At 33.7% G+C, this 25271-nt stretch overlaps 1 protein-coding gene across 1 annotated transcript; it reads left to right on the plus strand.

Annotated features, from left to right (window-relative positions):
- The first annotated feature begins 985 nt into the window (after positions 1-985).
- Positions 986-24787, plus strand: LOC135082013 (serine protease inhibitor 88Ea-like). The gene is made up of 8 exons (XM_063976761.1): positions 986-1186; positions 10492-10789; positions 11042-11209; positions 19182-19443; positions 21771-21869; positions 22310-22440; positions 22873-22999; positions 23642-24787. Exons 2-8 carry the CDS (start codon positions 10499-10501, stop codon positions 23800-23802), a joined length of 1239 nt encoding a protein of 412 aa, XP_063832831.1. The 5' UTR covers positions 986-1186; positions 10492-10498; the 3' UTR covers positions 23803-24787.
- The last annotated feature ends 484 nt before the right edge of the window (positions 24788-25271 follow it).

Genomic DNA, 25271 nt, shown 5'->3' on the forward strand with positions numbered 1-25271 from the left:
AAGGTAAGTGGGGCACCATTCACAGAGAAAGTGTGTGGTCCGCTGACAATGCATTTCGTTCGTTTTGGGTTCATTGTTGGTGGTCAAATCGACTAATAATATCGAGCCTTTCAAGATTTGAATACGACCTTTTGTATTCTGTTTAGACATTATTCTATTACTTATGGAGTCAAGATTCTATCTTTCAGGTTTTTGTATCATTTTTGTCATATCAAGTATACATATACATACCCCACCTTCCTGATTTCTTTTTACCATTCCATAGAATTTGAGAAGAAAAACCCGCTGTATCGTTACATAACTTAGGTATGCGAACCTAATCTATGATAGTCAAAGGTTCAGAATAATAGAGATAGAGAGCGTGTACTCGTAGGTAAATAGGTACAGTCGAGTTCATAAATATGTTAGCAGTGCTAATGTTTCAAAATATTGTCTAACGATCATATATTTGAATACAAACTCAAAAATAAATAAAATGTAATCATATAAACTGTTTATAAACATGTTGCGATAGCGCAGTATTGACCGCGCTACAATATTTTGAAATATTGGCACTACCAATATTTCAAAATATTGATTAATTTATGAACTCGACTGTACCTATCAGTATGACTGTAGGTACTAATTATTTTCGTAGTCGATAGTACCTAGTGCTATTATTTTCTGTATTATGCAATCCTTAAAGGTTTGCGTTCAAACACAGGCTTGATTTTAACCAGAAAGTTCTGCGAACTTGACCCCTTTTGTCGGCTTACTCCCGATTTTACTGTCAATTATTACAGTTATGCGACCAACACCAGTAACGGTAAATCTGAGGCGATTAATTATTTTAAGATTATATCGTAGTTAACACGCTTTTGATACCAGCAGCCTTCTGTGTGGGCGCTGGAATAAAAGAGGTATTATTTTTACCTTACCTGATGCTGTTGACATGCCGGGTGCGCTCGCGCATACCAGTTTACTATAAACATAAAAGAGGATAGCGACCGGCTCTCATTGAGTCAGTCTGTCTCTGAGCCTCGCTGCAACGCAACGCGTGACCATTTACTTTTACAAAAATATCGCTTGTAACTGACTAAAGGATTTATTAAATTACTTTAAATATTACTACGTTCTAACAAGTTTCCACATAATTTTATCTACGAAGAAGAATACTATTTTGAGCAGCCGTATAAGGACGTCTCAGGTGAGCTGTTGTTTGTGTATTACCTTAGGATAAACCTGTATGCATTTTAGAATACTAAACGATGTTTTTTTAAATAAAATATAGCGTGCAAATGAAATTAACTTCGTAATTAAATCTACTGACGTTAATTATTTTCACCAGTTGCTGGTGTAGTTTTTTTTTTTCAAATAGAAAAGCTTTGTTAGATTGCGATTTTCCCGACGTTTCCCACAGTTATACCTAGCGTATGAAATTATATAGCATTGTATAAGGTATATATGAATGTATTGTGTTTAGTGTTTACACGCGTTTACTCGCGGATTGCGTTAACTAACACAGGGACCGCTGGCCGGCGGTCGCTGATTATCATGCACGCTTTCTAATTTACTATGACGAATTTTCGCAAGAGTAGCCACAACGAACATCCATGTCGCTCTGATTTCCTATCCGCGTACTTATGTGCATCTACATAAGCCAGTGTTTAGGATTAAATTCAGCTACGAAAGTAACTGGCTACGAGCAGTTAACCTGTGGCTGACGCGAGTTACCACAGAAGTAGCTATCTTATTCAACGGTATCTACGAGTAACTACATAGGAAAAAGATTCAGGAATTTCAGACATCCGGATTTATTTATACTATCTCATTTGGAGTCTGAATCTTGTAATAATGAAAAGTTTTTCATTTTCAAAGATTATGAATTCATGAAAAGTTTTCCAAAAGTTTTCTTAAAATTAATCAGTGACAAAAACATGCATAATGTAGAGCCTAGTCTAAATTGCCTTAAAATATGACCGGAGTATAAATGTAGAGTTTAGGAATCGTGATATTTTTCTTTCCTAAATACAAGTATCTATTAAAATTAACATTAGGTTTCCTTCTTTCCGTTAGAGAAAGCTTCTAACAGGCGTATCCATACAAAAAGCTAATGAACTTTAGGTACCGATAAAATTTTACGTCTGTACATTTTTCTTTATTTATTACAAGTCTCCAATACCTACTGTTATGAATTCATGAAATATAAGTAGTAAGTACTCGTAAATGCATTATTTAAGTAGTTACCTACCTAGGTTTATTTTCCAATAAATTCAGAAAACTACGTACCTACGCAGTACTACGAGTAAATCAAGCATTATTTGTTGGACATAACATTAAATGCAAACAAATAACAATAAAATACACAATGAACAACCCCATAATTTTAAACCAGTTAAGTCCGGAGTGTAAATTACTAGCTACATGGTTTGAATCTTATATTTCCTAACTGTTAATAAGACAAAAACAACGAACACCTGAAGTAAGAAACTGGTACTTGACTGAAGTACTTGGTATTCGGGCAGCGCGCGTGTCGAGCCAGGCCGAGGGTCTTATGCAAACGTTACGTACCCGCGCCGTCTGAGTGCTGTGGACCTTACGGGTAGCGAATAGAGGTTACATTAGCATATCCATTCAGTGGAGTTCAACATTTTGGCATAGTATATCGATGCGGCCTCGGTATTCGTCTCCGATATGAAGTGGAACAGCTGTCGCCTTGGAATTTTAAGAATAGGATGAAACGGCAGTGTTAGAGTATACCTAGTTAGAATTAATGCATGCTAATAATACTGACAACGCCACTCTTGTGGCGGAGTTTTGGGCTGACACTGTGTAGGATTGTTGTCGACACGAAAAGAAGAAGAAGAAGAATGCTAATATTGTTTGTAAAATATTTAACACATCAATTCGGGACGAGTAGGGCAGGTAGGTAGAGTCGCAGTCGTACAGGCTACAGCTAGGCTTGCAAAAGCAACCCATAAAGCCAGCTCAACACTGTAGTAAAATAATTATGTACCTACTACTAAAATAATTATGTTTGAAACCACCATTCCGAAATTGAAAATTGATTTTATATCAGTGAATAGTTGAATATTTACCTACATATTAATAATGCGGGCAGAGTCATTATTACAGTCCATCCTTCACCCTCATATTTTTGTATACTACGATTTTTAGATTAGTAAATATGCTATCCGAAATACCCTCAGGGCATAAGTGATTCCGTTAAAATTTGGAGTCCATGCATAAGCCTCAATTTGCGCATACTTATTATTTGCAGTTTCTTATATTTTCTCGGAATTTGACAACAATAATCAATAACAGTTAGTTTGCCTATTCAAAATCAAATTCTTTATTAGTAATGCGAAGACCCTTTTCAGGGTGCATATACATCCCAAATATAGCTTGCCCTATCATAACTTCAGGATAACATATCAGCTGTGCTTGTTAACGAAAAGTTGTCGCTCATTTACCAGAATGAATTTTCTGGATTCCCAGGTAGGTAATGTATCAAAATATCAGTAAAACAGGATTCTTAGCCATGTTCAAATGATAAGACGTAGTTATCGAGCTTAATGATGACCGATTTGTTTCTAACTTAAATACATTTAGCATACTTCATATTGTTCCGTGTGGTTTAAAAACCTGGTTACCTTGTAACGAGGTCCGAGTCAATTTATTGAATGCACTGGAAACCCCGCCGGACGAAACGGCCACACAATATGTGACACTGACACGAATTTCGCCCGCGTCTGAAAAACCCATGATGTGATGATAGCGTAGAAAGCGTTGAGATTCGCCCCGATACGGTTGCGCAGTACCTATGCGATTGTTTTTATTGTATTGTTCTCCGTCACATATAAATTTCTTTTGTTTTATCGTTTGATGTAATAAACATCACACAATCAATTTGGATTTTGTGTAAGTAGCTGAAAATAACTTGTAACTAACATTTACAAGAGTATACAAAATATGCACTGCTAAATTAGAGAAAATAATCAATAGCTAGACCTTAGTTACTAAGTACCTACTTAGTAGTGGTAGACTGGAGTAGATCAGAAAAAGTCCAGCTCATCAGAATTGCGATGATTTTTTTTTTTTTTTTTTTTAATGATTATTAGTAATTTGTTATTACACAAATTACTAATATTCCCGTTAGCCCGTTATTATTATTATGTAGGTACAAATGTACAAAAGTACTTTCATATTTTTTAACAAATGAATTTTAACTTAAGTAACAGGTTGAGTATTGTCCTTAGTTCAAAAAACTTCAAGCATTGTGTCGAAGCGTTGTATTCCGATATTACTCACATTGACACGGTTTGCTGGTCCGGTTGTGTAACCGACTAGCGATGACGTGAGTGTGACTTTCGCTGCTTCTCTGTTAGTCCTTAACTGACCGTTTTCGATGGGAATTCCACTCTTTATTTACATCCGAAACAAGTAAATACCCAGAAACGACAAGGAAAAGTCCTTACGCTCAAGGGTCTTAAAACAAACGTCATATAAAGTTGGACTTCTCAGACTGGTACTTACCTAAATAATTTTTTGTTTACGAGGATTTGTTCGACTCTACCATTTAGTAATGCTCTGTTTTACTACGTCAAATAGTTATTTGATTCATATACTTATAAACACGTTTTCATAAGTTTATCGTTCACGATTCGTAACCCGTGGCTAATCCAAAATTGTAATGCAACGCATTCACGTTTTAAATGATTTCATTGAGGATAATTACATTTAACGGCTTAGATAAATTCGTCAGAGTGACTGCCTTACTTAATCATAATGCATGATATTCGGGATTAGCTTCTTTTATAAGAACGCTCAAACCTCGAAGCAATCTCAAGTTTATGTAGTTCATCATCATCGTCATCATTTCAGCAGCCTCCCCATTTTGCTGACCAATAACAGGTCAAAGTCTATACTTGAATTTCAAAGTTCATGGTGACTCGAATTATACTCGTAGAATTTCTCTTTCTCAATTTTATATTTAGATCTACGTATAATAACTAAAATTACTAGTTATTAACCTAACAGTAGTTACTATAAAATTATTTACATATCAGGTTGTGGTCATGCATATGTATGATCATGTAGAGATACGTTTAACACGAATAGGGAAATCCTTTGACGTGGTTACTACTGCTATTTTATGCGGTTATGTCCTGTGATTTAGTAGGTGGTATAGTACGTGTTGTACACCTACTATTAGCTTTTTATATTTATAAAATTACATTTTCCATATTTCTGTTTCAATTGGTATCATAATAATAATGAGCAACAGAAATAAATTGAAATAAAAAAAAAACCGGCCAAGTGCGAGTCGGACTCGCGCACCGAGGGTTCCGTACAAACCTGCAAGGTTTACAAAGTTCGTTAATTACGACAATCGAGTCATAACTATGGTATTTTTATTGCAAAATGAAATTCATAAATTTATATTTATTAAAAAATATATATTTTGTAATGTAACTAAAAATTTAAGGTTTTCGGAATTTTTCCTTTATGTGTGCTATAAAACGTTGCTTCATGCCAATCAAGATTCTAGGTCGACTGGAAGTACCCTTTAGGTTTTGATTCCCTTGCGAGTACTTGCGAGTTTCAAAAGGCATGTATTTAAATGATCTTTTTAAATTAGCAAAAACGGCAATTAAAAAAATCTAAATGGTCATCTATTTTAATGATTGATCCTCTTTCTTTGAGACATAAAACAAATGAAATCGATCGATATTTTAATCTCTTTTGAACTACGCAAAAAATTATTGAGATGTAAAAATTATATCTGATCGTTACTTGTTGGTCCTCAAAAATAAAAGAAATGAGCACCAAATATTCAATATTGTGATACTTTTTTAAATAATTCGATTTGTATAAATTATTTTTTGTCTATATCAAATAATCTTCAAAATAATGATGTTATGGTACTTATTTTTATTAAGTTGTAGTCAAAGGATGGAAACTTATTTAAAGGCACTTGATGTTCAAAGATTTATTTTTTATTAAAAAAGCATACTTAACACGTTCACACTGCGTTATCGGGTCGAATTGACCTTAGGTGCTGGATGCGTTGGTGCGGGATGGATATATTCGGTCTTTTCAGTAGTACGAAAGATAAATATTGTTTTGCAATTGTTTCGTCAAACACAGTAAATATTTGGAAAAAAAAACTTATCAGGTCCTTACGACCCGATGTCGCACTAAAAGTAAACAAATATCGTTTAGTGCTTTTATCGTGTCTAATCGACCCGTTGACAGATGACTTTATGGTCACTGATCACGGTCGAGATCGGTATAAGTAATAAGAGAAAATCAACCTTGCGATTTGAAAAAAAATAAAGAGGTAAAAATTATGATGTCGGGTTTAGGGATGACAGAAGTAAGAAATTATTTTACATAGCGCCTCTAGTCCCAAACTAAGCAAAGCTTGTAATTTAAACAAACATGGCAATGTACCATTCTGCTTGCTTATTGGCCGCTAAGCCCTTGGCCAACTCAGTAACCAATGGCATGTATTTAAATGATCTTTTTAAATTAGCAAAAACGGCAAATAAAAAAATCTAAATGGTCATCTATTTTAATGATTGATCCTCTTTCTTTGAGACATAAAATAAATGAAATCGATCGATATTTTAACCTCTTTTGAACTACGCAAAAAAATTTTGAGATGTAAAAATTATATCTGATCGTTACTTGTTGATCCTCAAAAATAAAAGAAATGAGCACCAAATATTCAATATTGTGATACTTTTTTAAATAATTCGATTTGTATAAATTATTTTTTGTCTATATCCAATAATCTTCAAAATAATTATGTTATGGTACTTATTTTTATTAAGTTGTAGTCAAAGGATGGAAACTATTTAATGGCACTTGATGTTCAAAGATTTATTTTTTATTAAAAAAGCATACTCAACACGTTCACACTGCGTTATCGGGTCGAATTGACCTTAGGTGCTGGATGCGTTGATGCGGGATGGATATATTCGGTCTTTTCAGTAGTACGAACGATAAATATTGTTTGCAATAGGGATGTTTCCTGGGTCAAAAAGCAAGAGTTTTAATTAGTCCGTCAGTTAACTTATCAAAAAATACTCTACACGAATTTTTCACTTTTTCAAACTAATGAAAATTTAAAGAGATAAAGCGCGCCAAAGTTCATAAGAAGAGGCCCGTGACGTCAATGCGTGCATAAAAGTGCCGCACGTTGTGACATCGTGCGGAACTTCAACGCACCATAACTATGTAATTATTTGTTAGATTGACAAATATATGTGTCCAATATTTTTTGATATTAAACGTGACGGACTAAAAAAATTTTTTTAGGAAACTAGCCTATTGTTTTGTCAAACACAGTAAATATTTAAAAAAAAAAAAAACTTATAAGGTCCTTACGACCCGATGTCGCACTAAAAGTAAACAAATATCGTTTAGTGCTTTTATCGTGTCTAATCAACCCGTTGACAGATGACTTTATGGTCACTGATCACGGTCGAGATCGGTATACTAAGAGAAAATCAACCTTGCGATTTGAAAAAAAATAAAGAGGTAAAAATTATAATGTCGGGTTCAGGGATGTCAGAAGTAAGAAATTATTTTACATAGCGCCTCTAGTCCCAAACTAAGCAAAGCTTGTAATTTAAACAAACATGGCAATGTACCATTCTGCTTGCTTATTGGCGGCTAAACCCTTGGCCAACTCAGTAACCAATGACGGACGATTGTCACTCAACCACAAAGTACCTACCGCGTAAATTAAAAGATATTTTTTAATTAAAAATATTAACCAATAATATTTTTAGTTAGATCAAATATATTTTTAAAGTTAAGTTATACATAGATCGAAATGTATTTATTAGGTGATCAATATTAAAAGGCAAACTTGATATAAAAATCATCAAATTAACAAAATTAAAGATCAATAACTAAAAAAGAGGATCAAATATTATTTTTGTTTACCAAATATTAAAAAAGTATGTTAAACATAAATATTATGTTACCTTAAATGAAGATCATTCATAATTTATCCGTAGATCAACTAATATAGACCCAATAATTAATATAAAGATAAAATATAATAAAATACATCATTTATTTTTAAAAGTGCACATACAAAAAAGATCAATTAGTTTTTAGAGGATCAAATAATATTGTCCCGTAACCAATGACGGACGATTGTCACTCAACCACAAAGTACCGCGTAAATTAAAAGATATTTTTTAATTAAAAATATTAACCAATAATATTTTTAGTTAGATCAAATATATTTTAAAGTTAAGTTATACATGGATCGAAATGTATTTATTAGGTGATCAATATTAAAAGGCAAACTTGATATAAAAATCATCAAATTAACAAAATTAAAGATCAATAACTAAAAAAGAGGATCAAATATTATTTTTGTTTACCAAATATTAAAAGAGTATGTTAAACATAAATATTATGTTACCTTAAATGAAGATCATTCATAGTTTATCCGTAGATCAACTAATATAGACCCAATAATTAATATAAAGATAAAATATAATAAAATACATCATTTATTTTTAATAGTGCACATACAAAAAAGATCAATTAGTTTTTAGAGGATCAAATAATATTGTCCCGTTTCAAAATATGCAGCTTAAATTGCTGTTTCTTTTGATTGCGTTGACATAGAAGTTTGATTTTGTTACAGCTTAAAGGTATTATAGACCTGAGTATTTGGTATGAATTTCAATTTAATACCTCTACGCGTTTATGAGGAAATGGGTAGTAAGTTTAAAATTATTAAAAAAAAATATATTGTGTGATGTAACTAAAAATTTATGGTTTTCGTAATTTTTCCTTTATCTATGCTATAAGACGTTGCTTCGTACCAAATTTCAAGATTCTGAGTTCACGGGAAGCACCCTGTAGGTTTTGATTCCCTTGCAAGTGTCGAAAATTTGCGGCATAAACGGCTGTATCTTTTGATTGCGTTGGCTTAGAAGTTTGATTTTTTCACAGCTTCAAGGGACAGTAGACCTGAGTAATTGATATAAATTTCAGCTTCATACCTCCACGCGTTCCTGAGAAAAAGGGTCTTGACAGACGGACGGACAGACGGACAACAAAGTGATCCTATAAGGGTTCCGTTTTTTCCTTTTGAGGTACGGAACCCTAAAAATACTCACTTCGCAAAGTAGTTACTTTGCAAATCAAAGTCAAAAAAGTTAACAAGATCGACAATGGCAGACTTATTGTAACTGGTCAGCAATTTTATCTAAGTAAGTGTGTCATACAGACTGAAATTGAGGTGATTGAGACTGACCTCAGAAAGAATGATGAGCATTCGTGGTCGTGACATAGTTAATATTCGCTCATATTATTATTTTGCATTATGAATGGATGAATAAACATTTATTTGACACAATACATTTTGAGGACAAAGATGATAGAGTTTGACAGTCATATTCTTTGTGACCACTTTTAGTTTTGGTTAGCTATCAATAACATTTTAGCGTTGTCTCATGGAAATTCTTCTCTATTGTTTTTTGGTGAATCAGTGGTTGGACTGATAACCAGAAGAATGCAGGAATCCTACTATCTTTACCGTACCAGCTACGATGTAAATTATTTGTTGTATTTATTGAGCTTTTTGGACTTGTGATGATGAATGACTTTTTGGGGACAAACGTGCATAATTTTGTCGTTAAGTGTAAACGTTAGCTAGAACCAAAAATAAAAAATTAACGCTGGTCAATACTGGTTTATTACTCTTGAGACATGTCTCGAAAATGAATAAAAATAGTTATGTACCTAAATAGGTACATAACTATTTTTATACCATAATTAAATAATTATGGTATAAGAACGATTATTAAAAATCATTACTTCTCACGCTGATCTCGCAGGCGGTCGCTGGCCCCGCCCCGCGCCTGCGCTGCTCCGCAGCAGAGAAAGTGAGGTGAAATGTATCCCAGACGTAAACTTGGCTGCCATGTCATTGTTCGTTTGAAGTTTGAACTATATTCAATATCGTTTTACACAGAGCGAAAGCATAAATCATGATTTAGCAAAGAACTGGCCCACATTGTTTCGACAATAGTAAAAGGGTTTACGTAACAACGTGTGTTTTCCTTCAAAAGAACATTTTCAGCCATTCATTTTAGTTAGGTGTGTACCTATTTAGAAGAAAATTTCTACTTTTTAACAGATTACATAACTATCTACATCACGGAAATATAAAAGCTCTGAATACTTAGCTGTATGATTGTACTCGCTAGATATAGACAAATATTATTCAAATTAAGTACTTAATCCAAATACTGATTTGGGAATAATACCTACGTAGGTAAGAGGATTTACCTACTACGAGAAAATACTGTAATTCTCACTATCGCTGCGCAATTACTATAAACAGCTACTTCCATGAAAAATCCCCATTATGACTCAGTTGTATTTTCTGCAAAACTGTAAATGTAACGATTACGTAAATTGCGCCATCAAGTGCAAGGCTGCATTGATAAATGTCAAATTACCTTGTTGCAGGTGCATCATGTTGAAGATAACCTTACTGGCGCTGATAGTCGCTTCGACTGTCAACAGCCAATGTTTTTACAAGGATGACTCATCTAAGAAACTGAACCCTGAAGCGCGGACGTCGCTGTACCGAGGGCAGCTGGCGTTTACATTGAACCTGTTTAACGCCATCAACGGAGCGGTCCCCGATGACAACATCTTCTTCTCTCCCTTCTCCGTCTACCATTCGCTGTTGCTAGCCTACTTTACATCGGGTGGACAAACTGAAAAGTCACTGAAGGAGTCGCTGCAAATTGCTGATAATTTGGTAAGATTGGAAATTGGTTATTATTAGTTACAATTCATGAAAACTGCGGCCTGCGATTCGTACTCAACACGCTCTGATCTTAATTTGATGAATTATTCAAATATTTTTTGTTATGAAAAGTAATTTATTGATTGAGTGAGATAGATATAAATTAAACTTGAAATACCTACTTTAAAGATTGGCGAGCACATTAGACTTGCAACACTAGTAACATTTAAACTGTTTATTTATGAAGACTTCTCTACATTCCAGGACAAGATAAACCTAATGACCGCGTACAAGGTGGACAAGCGGTCCCGTTCGGCCAACAACAACAGCGACAGCTATGAGTTCACGAACGCCAACAAGCTCTTCGTAGACTCGGAGCTGCGCGCGCGCCAGTGCCTGCTTGACCTCTTCTCGGACGAGTTCGAGGCGTTGGTATGGATGTTCTATTTTTGAAAAACTTTTTTTTCGGATCTAAAAACGTTTGTTATAACGTTGCCGGAATCATGCTGCCTAGTCATCCGAATAGGTAGGTACCTACATTAATTCAGACGGCCAGTCTAGCGATTCCTTCATACAACTATTACCACGAATCGGTTAACGGGACTATTAGTAATTTGAAAACAAACAAACAAATTATTAATATTCTTTTTAAAAAACTACAAAGCTAAGAGTCACGGGAAATCCGAACTAAGGAACAATGGTATTGTGATACGCAACGCACGTAACTTGATTCATGCTTTCTTGACTAATATTTTTTACTTGTCATCTGTTTATACCATTTTATTACAAAGTTTTATTTTATATCTGAATTGTTCCTACCTACTGCAAGTATGAATACTATTTTACTACTACTAGACCGTGTTGAAACTTCCAAAGCTGATTATCACATCAAGACGCCTTGTTGATCACAATACAGATTAATTACCTAACTACGAGCTCTACTATTCGTAGCACATATTAGAAAGCTGCTACGATGTTGTATTGGAAGGAAAAGACAATCAATTTACCAAATAAATATTGAACAATTAATTCAGCTAACTAACCACATCTGTTGCAGCACTTATTGCATTGTTTTTGTTTTTAACTGAAGATAATTAAAGTACAATAACTTCTAAAATTAGAAGTTATTACTTAATTATTTTATAATACAGGGTGACAGGTAAAGCGATACATTCCTTGAAAGGGGTTAAAGTAGAGCTTATTTGCAGTCATTTAAGTCATATGACACCATGTCCGAAACTTGTTCATTTCCAAGTTATTCAAGATTTAAGTATTTTTTTAAAAATCTCCAGTTTTTATGGTAAAATGTACCCTTGTAATGAAGAATACGGAATAATCTTAACTTTTTTATTGTATTCGTATAGCTAAATAATAAGATTGACATTTTAAATTAAAATTTGCAAGAAAGAATCGTCATTACTGAAGTAAAAGCTAAAAAACCATGTATTATTTTGCAAAAAAAATATGTTTTAGGTAATTAAACGAAGAATTACCAAGAAAAAATGTACGGAATGTTGTGTACAAATTACAGAATTTAGTTCCTTGATTCATTAGCTATTCAAAAAGGTACAGGTGTTTAACAAACACTACTTAATTATTTTTTTATTTGAATTTAAACGTCTAGTAAGATACTTTCATAAAAAAATAAATAAATAAAAAAGTCACACTAACAACTGTTCTTGGGTCTCAATAAATGAAAAACTTAGTATTTTAATAAGGGACAATATTATTTGATCCTCTAAAAACTAATTGATCTTTTTTGTATGTGCACTTTTAAAAATAAATGATGTTTTTTATTATATTTTATCTTTATATTAATTATTGGGTCTATATTAGTTGATCTACGGATAAATTATGAATGATCTTCATTAATGGTAACATAATATTTATGTTTAACATACTCTTTTAATATTTGGTAAACAAAAATAATATTTGATCCTCTTTTTTAGTTATTGATCTTTAATTTTGTTAATTTGATGATTTTTATATCAAGTTTGCCTTTTAATATTGATCACCTAATAAATACATTTCGATCTATGTATAACTTAACTTTAAAAATATATTTGATCTAACAAAAAATATTATTGGTTAATATTTTTAATTAAAAAATATCTTTTAATTTACGCGGTACTTTTTGGTTGAGTGACAATCGTCCGTCATTGGTTACTGAGTTGGCCAAGGGCTTACCGGCCAATAAGCAAGCAGAATGGTACATTTCCATATTTGTTTAAATTACAAGCTTTGCTTAGTTTGGGACTAGAAGCGCTATGTAAAATAATTTCTTACTTCTGACATCCCTGAACCCGACATCATAATTTTTACCTCTTTATTTTATTCAAATCGCAAGGTTGATTTTCTCTTAGTATACCGATCTCGACCGTGATCAGTGACCATAAAGTCATCTGTCAACGGGTCGATTAGACACGATAAAAGCACTAAACGATATTTGTTTACTTTTAGTGCGACATCGGGTCGTAAGGACCTGATAAGTTTTTTTTTCCAAATAGGTATTTACTGTGTTTCACGAAACAATTGCAAAACAATATTTATCTTTCGTACTACTGAAAAGACCGAATATATCCATCCCGCACCTAAGGTCAATTCGACCCGATAACGCAGTGTGAACGTGTTAAGTATGCTTTTTTTAATAAAAAAAAATCTTTGAACATCAAGTGCTTTTAAATAGTTTCCATCCTTTGACCACAACTTAATAAAAATAAGTACCATAACATAATTATTTTGAAGATTATTTGATATAGACAAAAAATAATTTATACAAATCGAATTATTTAAAAAAGTATCAAAATATTGAATATTTGGTGCTCATTTCTTTTATTTTTGAGGACCAACAAGTAACGATCAGATATAATTTTTACATCTCAAATTTTTTTTGCGTAGTTCGAAAGAGGTTAAAATATCGATCGATTTTATTTATTTTATGTCTCAAAGAAAGAGGATCAATCATTAAAATAGATGACCATTTAGATTTTTTTATTTGCCGTTTTTGCTAATTTAAAAAGATCATTTAAATACATGCCTTTTAATAATAATTGTATCACCTAATTTTATCTAGGTACATTATTTTAAGTCCTGCTCAAACTGTGAGCCCCGTCTTCTAATACAATCTCGTAGTCTGTTTCTCACTTTTGTTTTTGTGACTCTTGTTGTCAAACTGCTGAATATCTTGAGCTGCCCTCTGAATGCGCTCACGAAGCTGTTGCTCGTTGTTTACGGGGGTTACATACAAGAGATACTTCATGTGACCCCATAAATAAAAATCGCAAGGGGTCAGATCCGGACTTCTGGCTGGCAAAGGAATGGGTCCACCGCGCCCAATCCAACGAAGTGGATATTGTTGATCCATCCATTGGCGTACACTGAGCCGAAAGTGTGCTGTGTGTGTGAAAGCTTCGTGAGTGCATTTAGAGGGCAGCTCAAGATATTCAGCAAAGTTTGACAACAAGAGTCACAAAAACAGAAGTGAGAAACAGACTACGAGCTTGTATTAGAAGACGGGGCTCACAGTTTGAGCAGGACTTAAAATAATGATAGATGATGACCTAAATAAAATTAGGTGTTACAATTACTATTAAAATACTAAGTTTTTCATTTATTGAGACCCAAGAATAGTTGTTAGTGTGACTTTTTTATTTATTAATTTTTTTATGAAAGTATCTTACTAGACGTTTAAATTCAAATAAAAAAATAATTATGTAGTGTTTGTTAAACACCTGTACCTTTTTGAATAGCTAATGAATCAAGGAACTAAATTCTGTAATTTGTACACAACATTCCGTACATTTTTTCTTGGTAATTCTTCGTTTAATTACCTAAAACGTATTTTTTTTGCAAAATAATACATGGTTTTTTAGCTTTTACTTGAGTAATGACGATTCTTTCTTGCAAATTTTAATTTAAGGCTTGGTATTTCTTCTCAAGTAGGTATTTCGCGCTGTCAAAATCTGCGCGCGCAATTCTTCGCCGAAAACAGCGCGTCAAAGAGCTCCCGCCACAATTTCCAGCTACACAGTATAGAAATACGCAGTTGGTTAGGTTAGGTTGACTTCCTTCCCTTCAAGCGTCACACTCACAACACTTTCTAATACAAATCATATCCAAGTGATACAAATTAAAACACCTTTCAGACTTTTTGGGAATATATTCTAGAATCGAATAAATATAAAATATAACTGCAGAAGTAAACACGGTTCAAAGTGGCCGTGGCGTCGCCCGACCTTCTGGAAGTGCTGCGCCGGCTTAAAGAATTTCAAGATTACGTCACCCGACCTATCGGTAGGCCCTTGGGAGCTTGAGCGTTTGGATTTTTTTTTTATGATAAGTTACTCTTAGTAGCGATTATTTAGAGCTTGGATAATAAATTTAATTATAGTTGTTGCAATTCACGAAGCTTTGCATGTGGTTAATAACATTAATCAGTATAGGTACGCATCAATTTTGTTCAGTCTCTTTGTTTATTAATAAATAAAAATATCATACTAAAATTGCAGAAACATATTTGTTTGTATTGGTCTGGGTGTTTTCTTTCTATAATATGTATGACGTATGTACGGGGTTCTGTACCTATCGAAAATTGCTATGAGCATCACACGCGGTTACCTGCGTACCTCTGTGCACTCATGGGAGTTTAAGCAGAGGTCCCTAGAGTTTGACTTTGAGCTTTGTTTATAGTCATTACGAAGCAGACTGATGGGAAACTGCACTGTCTTGAATTCGAAAGGGTAATTTGACGGTGTTTGGGGAATTCTAGGAATAAATACAGAGTCTCCTCATTGAGATTGAGACATTTCAATTTGAGATTTCACTTGACATTGAACACAATCTAAAATGGAGTTTTCAAACACTTGTAAAAATAAAAAGTAATTAAATCAAAGGCACTAAGTAGTATTGATATCAACTTCGAAGAAAATGACTGCCAAAATTACTTTCTACCCGTTCCACACGTCTTTCATGAATTATTTAAGGTATTGTTAAACTAAATTTCAAGTAGATTGAACCAAGGAATCACTTTGTCCCATACAAACTTTGCCCCCTTTTTTCACCCCCTTCATTTCATGACCCCATTTCGGAAAATCTTTTCTTATGAGATGTCTACGTCATAAAAAGAACACACCTTCCAACTTTCAGGTCTCTACGATATCCGTCAGTCATTTAGGACAAAGCATTTTTATTAGTTGTTCAAAACTCTATCGTTCCAGGTATGTCATTGACAGGAGGGCGCTACTATCTTAATGGGTTATTCATTAGTCCACTTGACATTTCAGAATCGTTTGACATTAGATACCTAAGCGATTTGATATTCGGAGTCTTTTAATGAAATCAAGTTCTGAAATAACTTGAGGTGTTGTACCCGATCAAGCTTTTCATTGCAGGACAGTTAAATAGTTTTATTATTAGTTTCTTCTCTAAGTCTTAATTTGTCAGAGTAGGTAAAGGCTCCATGAGAGCAAAATTTAGCTTTATAATAGTTTTTATTTTTTTTCTTGAAATATTTGACGCCTTGTAATCTCTCGTTAATATAGGTCCACACAAATAAAGAATGTTTGACTTCGACTTTAATAATTATGCTCTTACATAATTATAAATAAACTAGCTTTCCGCCCGCCGCTTCGCCCGCGTGGAATTTTTTGGTTTTTATATAACCTATTATTACACTCAGATAAAATATAATGTGGCTTTCTATTGGTGAAAGATTTTTTAAAATCAGTTCAGTAGATCCCGAGATTACCCCTTACAATTTAACAAATATACAAACACACAAACTTTACCTCTTTATAATATTAGATTATAGATAGGTAATTTGAAACCCTATTTTGTTTTATTATTTTTTTTATTTTAAATATTTCACGATCCAAACTAATATTTACTGTAAGTAAATGCTAAATAGTAAATATTAGTTTGGATTGTGAAATATCCTACTAATATTATAAAGGCGAAAGTTTGGAAGTCATGATGTCTAGATGTTTGTTACTCTTTCACGCAAAAACTACTGAACGGATTTTGTTGAAACTTTACAGTATTATTGTTTATACCCCAGATTAACATTATGACGATATGTGGCAAATAAATTTCAATAAATAAATAAGACGTGTCTAAAAGCGCCATCTATCGTCATTGGTTAAAATCTACAGCACTGGACAAACTACGGTATGACGTTCGTAAATATTCATTCGGGGGAAACCGTGAAACGCCATCTATCAACATGGGTAAAATGAGGTAAAACATCATATCTAACGGGGGTAAAACGAGGTCCACGCGAACGAAGTCGCGGGCGGCCGCTAGTTTATAATAGGTAGCTTTCCCTCCGCAACCTTATTGGTATTCCATGTATAAGTCTTTTAACTGAGTTCTGTTAAACATTTCATGTAAAATTTGTTCAATTATAACTCTATTTACATCTGCATCTGTAAGCAAGGATTCATGTTCTCCAGCCCAGATGCCGAGTAAACAGAATCGTCTTTCAGTGACGTGCAGCTGCCCCTATATTTGACCCACTGACCTAATTTTTTATTATTTATTTGTGTCAGTGTGCTCTTCTAAAGAGTGAAGACGATTGTATGTAGGTACTATTAAAATGTAATTTTAACTCATTGGTTTTGTCTCATATTTGAGGAATGTATCATGAGTAGAGTCTTAGTTTAAAAGGATGCCAACGATTTAAATTTCAATAGGTAGACAAAATTCAGAATTCTTTATTATCAAAAATTTTAGCTTTCTCCAGTAACACTGGTATTATTATACTGTGACTCATCAAAGTCATCATTGTCAAAAATATTGACAAATCGAGAACTGTCACGGCCAAAAAACTGGCACGCGTCCGTCCTCCGTAAGCGCCACCGCGCGACTGATTGAGATTGTTCAAGCCGTCATGGGCGATTTTTTCCACATTTTTTAACATAGTAACTAAATAAGACGCAATATAAAAATTTCATCCGTTAAAAGCCCTCAAGTTATTTCTGAACTTTAGTTTAGTAAAAGATTCAGAATCTCAAATCGCTTATTTTAAAAATAAAACCATAATTAGAAAACGAATAGAGGTAACTTTGGGAATTTATTCTATCGAGTCAACTTCATCAAATCGTGTTTCCATCCGTTAATAGCCCTAGAAAATATCCTCAACTATGCCCAAAAAAAATCTTAGCCTTTTATTTTACTGTTTAGTACCTCAAAAATGAAAAATGAAAACCTCATTTTTGCCATTTTCTCTGTTACCCGGCCTTAAAATGTCAATCTTATTATTTAGCTATACGAATACAACAAAAAAGTTAAGATTATTCCGTATTCTTCATTACAAGGGTACATTTTAACATAAAAACTGGAGATTTTTTTAAAAATACTTAAATCATGAATAACTTGGAAATGAACAAGTTTCGGACATGGTGTCATATGACTTAAATGACTGCAAATAAGCTCTACTTTAACCCCTTTCAAGGAATGTATCGCTTTACCTGTCATCCTGTATAAATGATTAAGATGTTTATGATCTCCTTAGCAATGCTACAGGATCTTTATATGGGTTAACTAGCGGACGCCCGCAACTTCGTACGCGTGGATCCCGTTTTACCCGCTTAGGGGTGGAGTTTAGTAAAATCCTTTCTTAGACGATTCCTACGTCATAACATCTACCCGCATGCCAAATTTCAGCCCGATCCTTCCAATGGTTTGGGGTGTGCGTTGATAGATCACTATGTCAGTTAGTCAGTTTGTAAGTCAGTCAGTCAGTCAGCTTTGAGTTATACAGGGTGGAATTTTGTAATGCCACCTCCAGGGAAAGTACTCTTAATACTGTAGATAGAAAATTTTACTGAAAGAAAACATTCCTTTATTTTTAAAAAGAAAAAGAACTGCATTCATAGATTTTCGAAAAATTTTCGGAAATTCACTACCATACCATACAATTTTCTGCACATAATTAAAGTAATGTAAGATTTCATGGTATTCCTTTCATTTGATTTATCAAGTTTGTTAGAGATATTTCATCCTTATACTTAACCCTAACGATCGATGCAATAAAAATACAGGGTGTAATTTTTAACAGATTTTAGTTGGTTCGATTCCCGGGTGTGGCAAGCAAATTTTTGGAAATCTTTGAATGTGGTTCTATTTCTTTTCAAAAATAAAGGAATGTTTTTTTTGAGAATTTTTTTCTATCTACAATATTAAGAGTACTTTCCCTCCAGGTGGCATTACAAAATTCCACCCTGTATAATATATTTAGATGTTGTAAAGATACAGAGCTTTTTAAAATACCGAAAATTCCCTTCATGGCTTCTGATTGTTAAAGTGTTACTAAATGCATTTATAATAGGTAATTTATAAAACGTGACATTATGAGTAGTAAAAATAAGAGCAAAGTACTTACTTACCTCTACTTTTTGTATTCCAGGACTTCCATAACGACCCTAAAGGCGCTCGCGACTACATCAACGAGTGGGTGTCTCAGGTCACTAAGAACAACATCAAGGACTTGCTACCAGCTGATGGAGTCAGTGAGGACACTAAGCTGGTGCTAGCCAATGCTGCATACTTCAAGGGCGTGTGGGCTTCCAAGTTCCCCCAAGAAAGGACTAAGAAGGAAGCCTTCTTCGTGTCGGAGACCCGCCAGACTTTGGTACCTTTTATGAAGCAAAAGGGCACTTTTCATTATAGTAAGTGACATAGATTGATTGTTAACATTTCAATCGACAAGAAGTTAAATTCAGAAATTAAATATTTATGTAAAAAGTTACCAATTTTTATTTAGTGACTAGCTGACCCGGCGAACTTTGTTCCGCCTTAATGGCAATAAATAAGCAGACTTTTTTTTAATTTCGAACGGGATAAAAAGTATCCTATGTCCTTCTCCTGGCTCTAAACTACCTCCCTGACAATTTTCAGCTAAATCGGTTCAGCCGTTCTTGAGTTATAAGTGGAGTAACTAACACGACTTTCTTTTATACAGGGTGTTAGGTAAATGGGTATATGAGCCGACACTAGCCCATGTTAACATGGGCGTATAAATGGTATGGTGAAGACAGAAAGGACATTGTCAGAAACCGCCTTAGATTCCTGGGCACAGCAGTAAAGTATCAAAATTAATCTCTTACTTTTTGAATACTTAAATATTAATTAGATTGTAACGGACACTTGAGGATTAAAAAATGAAATAATAAAAGTATTTTATATGTATTCCATAATACTATGACGACATCCGGACATTTTAGGGCGTGGCCTGCTCCATATCCTATGAAGTTCCATAATTTGTGTCGATAAAATCTATATAAAATCGGCACAAGGCAATACCGTACTTCATTGTTAGGAATCCATGTAATAGTGATGTTGACTGCGGTCATCATAGACAATAAGATACCGATCTTGTAAATAAAATAAATCTTCCAAATTGCTACAGTATGACTAGATTTTAATTAAAAGTTAAAAACATATTGCACGATACTACAAGAAGCTATCTAATGTGTCCAACTGGTCGAAGGTCATGAATAAAATAAAAAGAATTGTGATCATAACACTGATATAGACAATGACAACAATATGGGATCATCTTTAATATATCTGTTACAGTTTCAAAATTCGATGAAAAATCCAATGCCGCTTAAAGTGAGAGAAATGTCTAAAGTTCTAATAGAATTGAAAGTTTTATTCGCTCAAAATGCTTATAACAATAATTGGTAATACATTTCAAATATTAAGTACCTTTATAATGTATCGATAGAACCAAAATGATATCCTCTCAGCTTGGAAAGGGAAAACCCAGGATTGGGGGAGCGCTCCAGGCAATTTTTAGAACATTTCATAGTTGGTAGTAAATACTATTTATTTTATTATTAAAATTGAATATTTTGATATTGATAAAATTGAATATATCTTTCGATTCAAATACCGAATATTTTTCAATCGATAATAATTATCGAGAATTGTTAATAATATTCAATTAAAAGTTGTTCAATCCCTAGTCATGCATAGACTAAGATGGTAACCATGGAGATAGTTAGTTTGGTAAGTCACGTGTTAAATGTCAAGAGTGGAAAGTAAACATAGGATTCATGTTATTTATTTACGTGCAAAATGTAAGTAAGTAAATCATAAAAGTGGAACGCCGCGCTATTTCCAAAACCCGTCCAATATTATAATACAATTTGGCTGCGACAACTACAATACAGAACATCTCCCAAATCGATGTGCATAAAATAATATAATACAATACTAGTAAGTAAGAGGTTATGATAACAATATTGCTATCAATAAGTTTATAGAATTGGTCCGCCAGGAATAATTGTTCTTACATAAAGATTTGTGTCATTTAGAACCTAGAAAGTATTATTTCGGCACTGTTGATCTAACGGCGAACAATGTATGGAGAACGAACATTGTCCTTTGATATCATCATTTTAATATTTTTAATTTTCATACAAAATAAATTTTATAAAATCCGATTTGTATGAAAATTAAAATAATTTAAATGAAGATATCCATTTTCTGACTTCACCATACCATTTATATGCCCATGTTAACATGGGCTAGTGTCGGCTCATATACCCATTTACCTAACACCCTGTATATATAGATAATATTATTTGAATAAGTTTCAATAGTTTGTTGTAATAATTACCCATGCTTGCATAAAGGTTACTTGTACTCCAGTAGATTCAGCTGCTTAATACGTACACGTTATATTTAAAAACATTTTCTCTCAGTATCATTAAATTAAAGTCAGCTTCATTAATAATTTGTCATTCCTTAATAACCAAAAATATCAAATTCAAAATCTATAATAGTATGTACGCCCTCTTCAGAGCACTTAACGCGTCCCAAAATGGGTTACCCTACCATCAGTTCACTTTGAGGCTACATATCGACTAGTCCTGGGAAGAAGTCTTTCTTTCTTTCTTTTCTTACCTGAATTAAATTCTACATAGCTTGATCTCATAATGTAGAGTTCGTAATATGCATTTCTACAATTTGAGTATGTTTTTTTCAGTGGTGAGCGATGAACTCGGCGCGCAGATCCTCGAGCTGCCTTATAAGGGCAACGACATCAGCATGTACATACTGCTCCCTCCCTACTCCATGAAGGAAGGTTAGTTACACGTTATAAGGTGGATCATACACTGCTACGAGTAAACTTGTATTGCCTATTCAAAATCATAACAAAAAGCTCAAATACGTTGCGAGTTTCGAAAAAAATCTAAGTATGGAAAAGGAACCCGAAACCATTTGGCCTTCTTGTTTGGTTCTTTACTTATACTTTCTTCAAGTTTTACTACTTATACCATATCTTGTCAAGCGAAAATAGCTGAACGGTGAAGTGTAGAGTGAAGAGTCTTCGAACCCCGCCGCCACTCGACTATTGTGATTTGTATTTACAGATTGTAATATTCTTAAAAAATGGCTTTACTAACTTCATTAAGCTTTTAAATAGGCATATCACAGTGATTTCATACATCAACTAATTACTCGTATTGCTATTTTAATGTTAGAAGGTTGGATATTCTCAAACACATCGTCATTTCATTCCAGGTGTAACCAATATCATCCAGAACCTGACCCCCGAGCGTCTAGCGGCCGTCGTGGAGGAGAGCTACATGGGCCGCGAGGTCATCGTGGAGATCCCCAAGTTCACTATTGAGAGAAGCATGCCTTTGAGAGGGGTAAGTGTTTAAGGAATATGATAGAATACCAGTTTTTAAGAGCACCTAAAATAAATCTAAACTTTGATTGAAAAAATGATACATTTTAATTTAATCGAGTACCTAGACAGTTTGTTAACCATGGTATATGACACATAGTGTAAATGGGCTATAAGATAGTTCTTCAGTTGCTTGCTGGAAAGAGTATGTAAAATTTTTCGCGATTTGGAATAGAGGCCGCGTACCGAAAAACGCAGCGTGGGACGTCCACCCACAAGGTGGACCGACCACATCATAAATATAGCAGGTATGCGCGGGACGCAGGCCGCTACCAATCAATCAACATGGAAATCATTGAGGGAGGCCTATGTTCAGCCGTGGACGTCCTATAGCTGAAATGACGATGATGATGACTCGATTCTCCAGTACTAATCTCTACTCACTTACTTTTAGATCCTGGAGTCCATGGGCGTGGGTGACCTATTCAACGTAAGCGCAGACTTCACCACACTGTCAGATCAGCCCGGCGTGCTCTTCGATGACGCCGTCCACAAAGCCAAGATACAGCTGGACGAAGAAGGTATGCTACCTCCTCTTTCCTTAAAGATCATAGTTTCAGTTTAGCGGGTTCTATTTGATGACTAATCAGGTCAAATTACAAAATAATTGTTAAGGCTGGGTTGCACCATCTTACTTTGACTTTAACAAACGTCAAAAAACTTAGCCTTAGGCCCAGAACAGACTTTCTTGTTTTTTAAACTGTCATGTCGTACCGTTAAGATTATGATTTTGTAATTAAATATGAATTTCTCCTAAAAATGCATCAGACGGGATACCAGAGCCCACTACCGTGACTTATTAACATAGTTAGCGAGACATTGATTATGCTGTCGACATTTTCAACTTGTAATTATAACATGGTGAGACAGCAAGTAACAACTTTACTCATTTCGTTTCCTTAATTTTATTTATAGTAAAACTGGTTTTTATAATTATTAACTGCCTATAATTGAAATGTAGGTAGGTTGATTGATCGATATTGCAAAAAAGTTGCACAAATTAATATTAATAATATTATCAAATGCGTTTCGACACGATTATTTCTAAATAACAAAAAGCGTAAACCGATAGCGCCGTGAATTTCAAAATGATCAAATTAAAAAAATATATCTTATTGTTTTTATATCAGTAAGTACATGACCAAATCTTGCTTTTTTTTCAGGTACCGTAGCAGCAGCAGCGACCGCCATCTTCGGATTCCGTTCATCCCGCCCGGCGGAGCCCAGCCGGTTTGTGGCCAACTTCCCCTTCGTATACCTGGTGTACGAGCGGCCTACCAGCTCCATCCTCTTCATGGGCGTCTACAGAGACCCCAAGAAGTAAACATTTAACTTAATAGTTTAGTATGCAGCTTGATAACAAACTTTAGCCTTAATCAGAACAGTAGAAACAGATACTACGATTCAAAGATGGTAGATGTAATGAAGCACGTACAGCATTTTTGAAACAGTAGAGCTTCTAATGTCGTTATTTTTGAGTCTATCACCGTCGCTTATACCAGTATCTCTCTATGAGTAAGAGGGTTGAAAGGTCCTAGAATACTGAGAGCACCATTAGTAAAATACACGCAAGTATAAAAAGCTACACTCAGGTTATGTATAGAAAAGGATGGTTTAAACATACTAAAATTCGACCAATAAGAGGTTTGGTTTGATCTCTGTCTGTAGGTACTTTTTGTAAAAAAGAAAGTACCTACTTAAGCCTTTCTCTACCTAATATTTTGAAAGCGAATTAGTATTTTGCACTTGAACTAAACCAAAATTCGCGTATAATACTTACACTTGTTTTTATCACTTGTGGTATCACCACGTTTGGTGTTCATTGTCATTTATGATTTCCTCGATTAGGTTAAATAAGACTTGGAAAATATTAGTGTTAATAAATATACACCTAAATAGTAAGTTTGCATTTTGAAATGGAACTGAAAAATTCATTTAGTTCAAGATTCTTTAAAGGTTTTTTTTTGGAATACTTAAGAAAGTATGAAAATTATTTATTTTGTGATTTCTTGAGTAGGTATTCATAATTTTGCAATCAAGTCGATTTTGTATTTTCACAGGTTGTTAGTATTTATCGCTCTTTATGTTTTTGATAAGACTATAATGTATTAGGATTATAACTGGTTGCGATTTCTTATGATAAGAAACTGAACACTTACCAAATTGCCGCACTCTGCATTATTATAAATGTACTAGTTTATAAGTACTTTAGGTATTTATATAAGTTACGAGCAAGTTTTAAGTTATTATTATTTCGGACTATGTTTTAATAAACAATATTTGTGTCTTCGGACGATTTTGTAATTAAATATTTTATTTCAAATCCCTTATTTCCTTGAGATGACTTTACATAGTTTAGAATATCTGAACATCTGGTACATATTAATATTAATAAATAAATTAACTTCTAGAAGAGTACGAGTTACCACTCGTTCACTTAAAATTTCTTGTTCTGACTATGTGCAAAGCACAGTCGAAAGTACTAAATGTAGAAAGCTGAAAATTTGAATATTAGCTTTATTTTATGATGGAAATATCCACTATGAAAGAGTTTTTAGAAATTTCAACTTAGAATGATGGAAATGGAAGGGTGAAGGTAAAAGTCTTCAAAGGATATAGCCGCAGTTAAACCAAAGATCTTGAAAAACACATTTCACCGTATACCCTACCTATTTCCTCCTGTAGAATCAATCTTATACTTAATGCCATACACCTTAAACATTTTGATTGACTGTTATTTCCAATTTATAGATTTATTGTTAAAACCACGAAGGATGATTTTATGGCTTCGAC

Source organism: Ostrinia nubilalis, chromosome 2, assembly GCF_963855985.1.
Source record: "Ostrinia nubilalis chromosome 2, ilOstNubi1.1, whole genome shotgun sequence".
Classification (NCBI taxonomy): Eukaryota; Metazoa; Arthropoda; class Insecta; order Lepidoptera; family Crambidae; genus Ostrinia; species Ostrinia nubilalis.